Source organism: Bubalus bubalis, chromosome 5 (assembly GCF_019923935.1).
Source record: "Bubalus bubalis isolate 160015118507 breed Murrah chromosome 5, NDDB_SH_1, whole genome shotgun sequence".
NCBI classification, from domain to species: Eukaryota; Metazoa; Chordata; class Mammalia; order Artiodactyla; family Bovidae; genus Bubalus; species Bubalus bubalis.
In genome coordinates, this window is record NC_059161.1 from 115,196,283 (window position 1) to 115,207,912 (window position 11,630).

At 46.8% G+C, this 11,630-nt stretch overlaps 1 protein-coding gene across 2 annotated transcripts in view; it reads left to right on the forward strand.

Moving 5' to 3' along the window:
- Positions 1–10,598, forward strand: part of OPCML (opioid binding protein/cell adhesion molecule like) — a 1,072,271-nt gene extending 1,061,673 nt beyond the window's left edge. For both annotated transcript variants that reach the window (XM_025287319.3, XM_025287318.3), the window contains exon 8: positions 9,819–10,598. In XM_025287319.3, coding sequence (XP_025143104.1) covers positions 9,819–9,979 — 161 coding nt within the window. In that variant the 3' untranslated portion in view covers positions 9,980–10,598. The remainder of the gene's footprint in view (positions 1–9,818) is intronic.
- Positions 10,599–11,630: the final 1,032 nt, after the last annotated feature.

An 11,630-nucleotide genomic window follows, 5' to 3' on the forward strand; every position in this document is an offset into this window, starting at 1 on the left:
ACAAATGATGCTACCTTCCTTTAACATGTTCCCCTGTCCATTAGGAAACCTTTTTTTTTTTCCCTTAAGTGATTTTTTCCCCATGTATTCATTTATTCATCCATGCACTCAATTTGGAGATGAACTCCCGTGAGGAGCTCATATCTAAGATGTGAAAATGGCTGCATACAGAGAAGAAATACATGGTCAAGTTACAACACTTAGGATGGAGCTATGAGAAGGTGGCAGCAGAGGGAGTGAATATTGGGAGATGATTAGGAGGCTTCTTCCCCTGCCCCCACCCCAGGGATGCATACAGCAGATTGAGGCAGAGGATGTAGTGAACAGATGTATCATGACACAGATGGGCCACCAGGACCACGGCACAGTCAGTGTTCAAGTATTGACTGGCAGAGTGAATGAACACTATCTGACAAATGAGACTATGAAAGGCAGTAAAACCGTCAGTGTCCAAAGGACCACAGTATGTACTTTGGGATAAAGCTGACTCAGATCTCCTGGAGAAGTACACATACCATCTCAGTTCAGTTCAGTTCAGTTGCTGAGTCATGTCCGACTCTGCAACTCCATGGACTGCAGCACCCCAGGCTTCCCTGTCTATCACCAACTCTTGGAGTTTACTCAGACTCACGTCCATTGAGTTGATGTTGCCATCCAACCATCTCAATGGCACCCCACTCCAGTACTCTTGCCTGGAAAATCCCATGGACGGAGGAGCCTGGTGGGCTGCAGTCCATGGGGTCACGAAGAGTCAGACACAACAGAGTGACTTCACTTTCACTTTTCACTTTTATGCATTGCAGAAGGAAATGGCAACCCACTCCAGTGTTCTTGCCTGGAGAATCCCAGGGATGGGGCAGCCTGGTGGGCTGCTGTCTATGGGGTAGGACAGAGTCGGACACGACTGAAGCGACATAGCAGCAGCAGCAGTGTATTCTTGCCACCTCTTTTTAATATCTTCTGCTTCTGTTAGGCCCATATCATTTCTGTGCTTTATTGAGCCCATCTTTGCATGAAATGTTCCCTTGGTATCTCTCCTTTTCTTGAAGAGATCTGTAGTCTTTCCCATTCTATTGTTTTCCTCTATTTCTTTGCATTGATCACTGAGGAAGGCTTTCTTATCTGTCCTTGCTATTCTTTGGAACTATGCATTCAAATGGGTATATCTTTCCTTTTCTCCTTTGCCTTTTGCTTCTCATCTTTCCACAGCTATTTGTAAGGCCTCCTCAGACAGCCATTTTGCCTTTTTGCATTTCTTTTTCTTGGGGATGGTCTTGATCACTGCCTCCTGTACAATGTTACAAACCTCCATCCATAGTTCTTCAGGCACTCTGTCTATCAGATCTAATCCCTTGAATCTATGTCACTTCCATTGTATAATTGTAAGGGATTTGATTTAGATCTTACCTGAATGGTCTAGTGGTTTTCCCTACTTTCTTCAATTTAAGTCTGAATTTGGCAATAAGGAGTTCATGATCTGAGCCACAGTCAGCTCCTGGTCTTGTTTTTGCTGACTGTATAGAGCTTCTCCATCTTTGGCTGCAAAAAATATAATCAATCTGATTTCGGTGTTGACCATCTGGTGACATCCTTGTGTAGAGTCTTCTTTTCACATTGTTGGAAGAGGGTGTTTGCTATGATCAGTGAATTCTCTTGGCAAAGTTCTATTAGCCTGTGACCTGTTTCACTCTGTACTCCAAGGCCAAATTTGCCTGTTACTCCAGGTATTTCTTGACTTCCTACTTTTGCATTTCAGTCCCCAATAATGAAAAGGACATCTTTTTTGGGTATTAGTTCTAAAAGGTCTTGTAAGTCTTCATAGAACCATTCAACTTCAGCTTCTTCAGCCTTACTGGTTGGGGCATAGACTTGGATTCCTGTGATATTGAATGGTTTGCCTTGGAAATGAACAGAGATCATTCTGTCGTTTTTGAGATTGTATCCAAGTACTGTATTTCGGACTCTTTTGTTGACTCTGTTGGCTACTCCATTTCTTCTAAGGGATTCTTGCCCACAGTAGTAGATATAATGGTCATCTGAGTTAAATTCACCCATTCCAGTCCACTTTAGTTTTTTGATTCCTAAAATGTCGATGCTCACTTTTGCCATCTCCTGTTTGACCACTTCCAATTTGCCTTGATTCATGGACCTAACATTCCAGGTTCCTATGCAATATTGCTCTTTACAGCATCAGACTTTACTTTCATCACCAGTCACATCCACAACTGGGTGTTGTTTTTGCTTTGGCTCCTTCTCTTTATTCTTTCTGGAGTTATTTCTCCGCTAATCTCCAATGGCATATTGGGCACCTACCGACCTGGGGAGTTCAATTTTCAGTGTCCTATCTTTTTGCCTTTTCATACTGTTCATGGGGTTCTCAAGGCAAGAATACTGAAGTGGTTTGCCATTCCCTTCTCCAGTCATATACCATCTAGTGAACATCAAATCTGGTTGGAATATAACGATTTTGGGGAGAGAGGGGTTCTGGAGCATCTTTCATAGGATGTCAAATCTCCATTAACCTTTCTGATGAGGGGAAGAGGAAGCAGAGATGGAGGAGCAGGGCAAAACTAAGAGGCAAAGGGTGAGCAGCAGAAAGTTTCGTCTTTCTGGATGGTTTCCTCTAAAAACTGAGTTTCTCTAGATAAGCTCTTCCTAAAACTATAGGATTTAGGGTGAAGACATGGCTCACTTGCATTTACATGTTTAACAGCATATCTTATTTCAAAATAAGAATATTTACAGTTCTTACCCGTCTTCTATTTGTTATGACCTATAAGGCGCTTCCCTAGTGGCTCAGTTGGGAAAAAAAATCTGCCTGCAATGCGGGAGAGCCAGGTTCAATCTCTGGGTCAGGAAGAAGCCCTGGAGGAGTAAATGGCAACCCACTCCAGTATTCTTGCCTGGAGGATCCCATGGACAGAGGAGCCTGGTGGGCTACAGTCCGTGGAATCACAGAGTCAGACACGACTGAGCGACTAACACGTTCACCAGGTTTCTGTCACTTTTCATGTCCTACGAGACATATTTCCTTCTATGTAAGTTCTCCAAGTCCTTTCTCTTCAGAGACATCAAGTGATACCCGTTTAGTCTCATCTTCATTAATACAGTGGTAATAATTCCTGCCTCAGAAGACAGACTGTGAGAATTATTAGGTGTGAATAAGAAAATATATGTAACACGGTACCTGTTATTTATTAGTTGCAAAATAAACATGAGTTGTTTTTTCCTCTCCTTCCCTCCGCTTTCCCTCACTGTCCTCATGTACCTGATCCTCTATTTAGGGGACCCCAACCTCTGGGATCTAATGCCTGATGATCCGAGGTGGTGCTGATGTGATAATAATAGAGATACTAAGCACAATAAATGTACCGGGCTTGGATCATTCTGGAACAAGCCCCCAACCCCACTGTCTGTGGAAAAAAATCTTCCCCAAAACTGGTCCCTGGTGTCAAAAAAGTTGCTGCCTAATATAGAATCTCAACTCTGTATATTTCTTTCAAAAAACTGGGAAAAAAGTATTTTATGAATTATTTATTTATTGAAGCTTAAAAGGAAGGAAGGCATCTCTGAGTATTGGATAATTCAAGGACACAAGCTTGGAAAGTGGGAAGAATTTTTGTAGAACCTCCAGGAAGGTTGAAAAAGTAGAGAGGGTGGAAGTGCATTTCAGTCTAATAAGCTTGTGTCAGCAGCTGATATGTGACAAATAATGAGGGCACAAGCATGAGGGACAGAGCGACTGTACAGGAAACCCCAGTCCCGAGGATGTAGAACTACATCATGAGACAACAGGTAGTGTCAAGGCCACAGGAGCCCAGGGCAAGGGCAGGCAGCCAGATCGCAGGGCTCAGGGCTCACTTGCAGCAGAGAGGCCTGAGCTGGGTCTTATAGAGGCAGGAGGGCTGAGCTGGGGAAAGGGAGGCAAACAGCTAAGTAATGGGAGAAGTTCCTCCTTGAGGAGCCTATACAGATGTGAGAAGCATAGCACGGTCAGGAACTTAGAAGTGCAGATTATCCCAAGAAGGGTGAGGGCAGGGGCAGCATGGCAGGAGACGGGGTGGAAGGGGCAAGCAGGGACAGGTCCTTAAATCTCCAGAAGTGCTGAGATGCTTGGACTTGTCCTAAAAGAGGGGAAGTGTAGAAGGATTTAATCAGTAGGGTAGCTAAACCATATTTGCAATTTAGAAAGATCACCATGTCAGGAAAGCAGATTAATGGGCAAAAAAGTAACATGTTAGGGTTAAAAGCATTCAGGTGAGGAATGATAAGGAACACTAAGCAAGTCAGGGGTGAGTTTTACAAGAGAAATCAAACAAGAAGGACTAGATGCCTGGGGTGATGGAGAATGTGAAATTTGAGGAATATTCCAGGTCTCTAAGTCAGCCAACTGGGTAGGAGATGGTACAATTCTAAGATCCTCAAAACAGGAGGATGATGAGGTCTTATGCAATTTTTGATGTATTCATTTTCAAAAATCCTTAGAACTTCCAGGTGGAGAGGTTTAAGCACCATCAGCGTCTTCCTGAGTCATCTAATTATATCATCATCATCTACAAGGGACCCTGATTTCCTTCTCTGCTTCCCACTTTCATTCCATAAGAACTCTAGCTCCTTGGATCATCTGCGATTCATTCAGCATCCTCCACTTGCTCTGCATCTTGATTTTGTTTGACAAAGGTGTTGCCTTCATCGCTTGCTGTGATGGAAGAGGAGAGTCAGGAAGTACCAGATGAGTTAAGCAGGAAGAAGGCAAACTGGCACAGCTACCCCCCACCTAGATAGGATCTGGCACTTTTCATGTCTAGTGCAAGAGGCCCAACCTCAGTTCAGCAGGTGACGGGGTGGGAGGGATGACCAAACACCAAGATTCATCTGTTATCTGCATTACAGTCAGGCAAGTCCTGTCTATTTCCCACGCTGTTCAATGTTAGAGTCAGGCAAGTCCTCTGTCTGTTTATCACATTGTTTGATGCTCATTTGCTCATGAGCAAATTTCAGAAAGGTTTGTAAGCTTCCAGACCTCATCAGAGCAACTTTAAGAGGCGTACATTCCACCTGAATGACTCTTCTTGCTCTGTTCATTCCCCCCCACCGCCCCGGTGATCCCAGAGAGACACGCCAGGAAGGCTGCATCTCAGCAGGAGGCATCGTGTCCACTGCACCTCTGCACCGTGAGTTGTCTAGGTGGCCCTATTGGTGCATGTAAGCACTTAGCCATGTAAGTCTGGGCCAGCCCGTGTGTGCTGCTCAGAGGCGAGGGGGTGGAAGCTGCACACCAGGGAAAGCTTTGAAATCTGGATTCTGCCATAGATGAGTTGTGTGCCTGTGAGCTGACAGCAACATCTCTTACAGCCTCAGTTTCCTTGTCTACAAAGTCGTGTCTATAATTGTCACGGCACTGCTGTGAGGTGGACGAGGGCAGACACCATGGGAAGAACAGGCAAGCTACCAGCTTGGATGCTCTGAACAGGGAGGTGGCTTTGCAGTGAGTCTCTTTCCTTCGCCCTCAGCTCTGTCTTGTCCCTTCTCCAACCACCACCCCCAGCTACCCCACATGATGGTCCCAACATGTGGGGGGGACCATCCCCTACCCCACAGAACAGGAAGAATGGCTCTACTTAAATATCATATTCTCAGAGCTGTCCTTAGGGTCACAGGAAGTAAAACACGAAGAGTGCCAGGCAAAGCATCCAGCCCCTGAGTGCTAAATGATGCCACTTTCTCCCCCCTTTCTCCTCTGCTTCCATGTGGTCCTAGTCAGATGAGCAAACTGACTTCAAAAGCACAGAGGAGTTCCCTGGCTTCCCTGATGCCTGGGCCCCACAGGGTGGGAGATGCTTTCTGGGTTGGCTGAGGAGGAAGTCAAGCTGGGCGCTACCCATGGAGCCTGCTTTCTTTTTCACTCTTGGCCTCATTCCCTGCAAGGCGAGCTTGCAAGGACGGTTGCTCTGGTTACAAGACCAAATCACTGCTGTTTCTGTCTCTTCCTCGGTGAAGGTCTAGGGGGAATCAGCTTATTAGGGAAGCACTGGCTGAGTGATGGAGTCGGCTAGGACAGTAAAGGGACTCCTTGGAGGTCCTCAGATACAAAGCCCCCGGTTCTTCTCTTGATGAAGCCAGAGCCTCCATCTCAGTTCTGCCTGGACAACCCTATCTGCGACTGCTCCCATCTGCCGTCTTCCACTTCATGCAGCGGTGCTCTGGTATCAGAGTCAGTCTGCTGTTTGAATGTGCCCGCTTTGATGTCAATCCTTACTGTAGAGGCAGAAGCTCCATTGTCCCTGCCCAGCTCTTCCCTGCACTCTCTCTGGTCATGGGCAGTTTCATCACTCTTCAACCTGCCCCTCTCTTTCTCAAAGTTCTTACCTTAAGAAGCTGAAAATTGCTGAGGAATAGAGTAAGACGTGACGGGGATGTGCCCAAGGGTGAAGATGCACAATCACGGTGACACGCTCAGGAGAAAGAGACACTGTGGCCGGCCCAGTGTGCCTTGCACAACTGTGTTATGACGGCTGCAATGTGTGTACAGGGAGGAGTCAGGCAGGATGGAGGGAGAAGAGCAAGGGCCCGAGGGAGACAGCACTTAACGTTTATTGAGCTCACGCGTGGACCTAGCAGAGCTAGGAGCTCTCCCATGCCTAATTCATATAGTATTCAAACCACCTCAAGCACGATGCACCATCCCCCTGGAGACCAGAGGTAGGTGCTAGGGATCTCCACGGGGCTAGAAGTCAGCAGGGTTGGAACCACCTCCACCCTGGGTCCCTCTGGCTCCTCACCCCACACTCTTCCTGGTTCAGGGTCCACGGCCCCCTGTTCTCAGGGCTCTGTTGACCTAACCGAGAGCAGTCACTTAAGTCTGTGGACATCCACCTTCCCTGTGAGCTTCCAGAAGGGAAGGTGGGGTGACACATATTGAGAGAAAATGGCACCAAGTCCCAGGACGCTCTCTTGGCTCCAAGGGTTGGGTCTAGAAGATGCCTGTGCTCTGCGGGTTGCCCCTTTCCATTTTGCCATCAGGGAGCAAGCCCCAGGGAGAGGTGGCTCATGAGTGCCTGACCCTAAACCAGGCACAAGTCTGAGAGCCTCTGAGAAGCAATACACAGAGGGAATTGTTGATCCTGCATAGAAATGAAGGGAGGAAAGTATTTAATTCCAGGCTCCCAGTACACAGGAGAGGGTCATGCAATAGGAGGGAAAGGCTTGCCTTTGTTTTCTAGTTTGAATGAAAAAGAGAGAGATCACCAAAAATCACTGCCTAGGACAACAGATTATGGATGATGGAAATACAGACACTATTCAGCCAAATGTGACTCCATTCAGGCGATTAGGAACCACTGACTTATAAATATAAGTGCCTCTGTCTCTGTGAGAATTTCTCTCTTCCCCCGTTGACTCCTCTGTCTGTCACAGAGCTTCTGTTTCCGCAGCACCTACCACAGTGCCTGGTGCATTGAAAACCTCAGTAACTGGTGCATAAGTGACTCCTTGGCTTTTGAGTTGAGGAACCTGATCTACACAGCCCTGAGCAGAGGCTGTGTAGAGATGCCCTGGAGAGTGGAAGGGGGCAGTCAATTCCAGTAGGGTAAAACAGGTGTGAGGTCCACGTTTTGGTCCCCAGCATTGATGCAGGAGGTCAGGGGTTAGAAAGAATCACCCAGAAGCAAAAGACGTCGAGACGCGAGATTTGTCATAGGACTTACCTACTCACTTCGTTGTCTAAACGAGAACGGGTCTGAACAGAACAAGTCGTCTCTTTTCACCTTTCTTCTTTTTGCTTGTTTTGTTTTGTTTGCTTGTCTGTCTGTTTCCCTTTGGCAGGAATACTAATCTTGCATTTTTACAAACATTCATGTTTTAAGCCTGGATCTCACCACTCACATTTTTCAGACAAAGCCCCTACAACCCAGAGCCTGTGGTGAGCCCCAGTTCTCCCAGCTGGTAGCACCCAGACGAGATGAAAATGGGGCTGGGCTCCTGGCCTCTGGTCCCTCACTGACCCTCTTCCTATCCTGACCAGCTCTGTTCTCATTCTAGAACCAAGGTATCTTTTTCCCCTACTGGCTTCCTGGTGGAGGCCAATCTTCCTCATTTGTATATTCCTTTTACTCATAGGCAAGCCTTGTGACCCCCAAAGGGGGACCTGTGCCCACCCTTGCTTGCACTAGCTTACCTGGCAGCTTCCTGTCCTAGTTCACTGGGCAAATGCAAGAGGAGTGAAAAGGTAACCAGCCTCCATGCCCATGACTGAGTGTGAGGAAGGCTGAGAAGGGTAATGTGACTGGGAGTGGATTAGATCCAGGCCTTTGCACCTGTGGGCTCCCCACATCCATTACCCACTTTGTAATCACATATGATGTGCCAGAAACACACTAAGTCCAATAAAGGATCCAGTGAAATTAAATATGGTCCCTATACTCCAGGGAGTAGATAGAATTAACATGACCACACACACACACACACACACTTACATGATTAACATGTTAATGGTGGGACTCAGAGGTCGCATCCCTCTGGGGTGATCCAACCCCAGGGGTTACTTTAGATCAAAAGATGCCTCCGTTTCCTGCACAGGCTGAGACCAGCCCCCCAAACTCCTGACCGGGTCCGCCCAGCAGCCCCCAGGGCTCCATCATCCTGGCCTCCCAACAGCAAGAGGCACCACGAGGAGAGAGAGATCCACCTGGGGGCTGGGAACACACAGCCACCACCCCCTGCCCCGACCGGCGCATCAGTAAACAGCACCACCGCAATCAGTTTGGCTTTTTTGATGAAGACAAAACCATAGAGGAAAACCATTAGAAGAAGTAATAAAGGCCCTTCTTGTACAGTTAATAGAGAGCCTCCTGGATGGAACAAGCCCAGCTGTTGCTGCTGAAAATTTACTTCTGTTTTCAAGTTCAAATAGAGACTAAAACATTATCTTCGCGGCAATTGATTTTACGTCTCCCAAACACATATGCCACCTTAATTGTGATTTGTGTGATAGTTCAGCTGCTGAAAGCTTTCGTTTATCTCTACCTGGTTAAACAACTTTAAATAATAACAAGTCAATATATCTGTCTATTGACCAGGGCTCTTCTCACATCTTCAGAGCTCCACACAAGAAGAACAAAGCGTTAACCCTTTGCAGCCCCAGACTGGGACTTCCATCCATTCCCCTGGGCTCAGTTTTCATGGGCAGATAAGTTGATCAAAAAATGAACTAGGAGGGAGGGGACATGTGTGTGTATACCTATGGCTGATTCATGTTGATGTATGGCAGAAACCAACACAACACAATATTGTAAAGGAATTAGCCTCCAGTTTAAAATAAAGAAATTTTTAAAAATGAAATGTATAGAAACAAGCAAGGGCTTCTCTGATACACTGTCTCCTGCAGAGGCTGTTGTATTGTTTGTTGTATTTTAGCTTCAGTACCTTCTTGAAAGGGAGAAAAGTCTGATCCCTGTGAAATTCTTCTGTACTAAATTTCCTCATGGGCTTTGGTTACAGGAATTTTGCTTTTGGATGGCGCTTGGGATAAGAATATCAAAGATGACAACTTGATTTGAAAGGTCCGCGTAAACAAAAATCCACAGGCTTTCCGTAATGTTTCTTAGGCAACATCCTTTTTTCTTGGAGGCCTAATGTTACATGAAGTGTGGGGGTTGGGAGGAGAGGAGAGGGCAAAGGGGGTTGTTTTATTCATATGTGCATAAGCCTACAGTGCTTTGGAGGGGGAACATTTTGGTGGTAATGATGGTCATGGAGTAAAGGTTGAGGTTGTGTCCATTTTTTTTGTTTGTTTTTCGATAATCCAATTCATTCATCAGCCAGGAGGAAGACAAGCATGGAGCAAGCCAGGAATTCAAGAGCTCAGCTAAGCTCTGCCCAGCTCTGGAAGATCCGTCCTGCCCGCCCTGTCCGTAAAGCAGAGGATGCTGGCCAGCAAGGAGCCGACCCCCTCGGCAAGGGTCAGCAGACCCTCCTCTGATCAGTGGAGTCCACTCCTGCCCTGAACTTCCCTGCAATGTCAGGGGTCAGTAATGCACAGAAGGGTTGCAGTCTGCCTCCTCCCAGGCTGCCCGCTGGGTTAACCAGAGGTAGAGAGGGGGCATTGCCCACTCAGCTGTGATCCCCAGCCACCCCTCTGTGCAACTGGTTGCTGCACCCCAGGGTACAGAGGGGACCAGCATGCAGTCCCTGCGGTCCTGGAGAAAGAGGTCAGTCAAAGAGCACTCTCCACCCTTATTCAGGGGCTCTGGGGCTTGGAGGGACTGGGGGCAGCTGTAGATGTCCTGGGTGAGTTCAGGGTTAATTGGTATGTTAAAGATTCTTTTCAAGTTTTCAAAAACTTCAAGAGTTTTGTTTTCCAACTGATAGACTCTCCTAGTCCATTTAAAATATACTCCTCCTGTCTCTCTTTCCTCCCTGCCGTTTCTCCCAGAAAGCTCCATAAATAATAATGTCAAGGTAAATAATAATGTCAATAATAACAATAAAGTACTCATATCTGACAGATTGCTTATAAACAGTGAGCTGTGAAGATGGGAATGTATCATTAATTGCTAATTAAGAAAACACTTCTCTCGGGCTTGTGTTCACCTGATAAAGAACATTTCTTGACTCTTTTCCGTTTGTTCTCCTTGTGTTTTCCTGCGGGGCACGAAGTGTGTATTAATTATCTGTGTATCTTCAGCCATGAATGACTGACTGACTGATGGAATGAATGAATCTAATAATTTTTTTTTTTTTATTCTGTAGTTGCTTCCCTGGGTGTGTGAACATCCTGCTTTAATGCTGATGTTGACATGACATCTGTGCCAGGACTTTCTAGCTGCTGTCGCCAGAGGGCCTCTGGGGCCCCAGCATGGAGGCTCCCTGAGTCTGTGTCAACACACCCTTGGGATACTCTGTGTGTGAGTTTCATGGGCAACATTGTAACAGCAAAAGCTGCCCATTCCCATCTTTTGACACACCATCAAATCAACTCTTGTTTCACACCTTAAGTTTCAGTGTGTGTGTGCGTGTGTGTGTGTGTGTGTGTGTGTGTGCTCAGTCGTGCCTGACTCTGTGATCCTGTGGACTGTAGCTCGCCAGGCTCCTCTGTCCATGGGAGTCTCCAGGCAAGAATACTGAAGTGGGTTGCCATTTCCTCCTCCAGGGGATCTTCCCGACCGAGGGATGGAACCCAGGTCTCCTGTACTGGCAGGCGGATTCTTTACCACTGAGCCACCTTAAGTTTCTAGTTCTCTCCAATTCTTTTCATCATACAAAGGCAATTAAATTGTTTTTATTGGACTATAATTGCTTTGCAATGTTGTGCTAGTTTCTGCTGTACAAAGAAGTGAGTCAGCTACATGTATACACATATCCCATCCCTCGTGGCCCTCCGTCCCAGCCCTCCCCCAATCCCACCCCTCGAGGTCACCACAGAGCACTGAGTTGAGCGCCCTGCGCTACAGAGCAGCTTCCTGCTAGCTCTCAGTTGTACCCAGGGTGTGCATACATGTCAATCCCAATCTCCCACTTCATCCCACTCTCCCCTTCTGTTTCTGTGTCTCCATTCCTGCCCTGCACATAGGTTCATCTGTACCATTTTTCTAGATTTCATGCAAAGGCATATTTACAGAGATGTAAGCAGA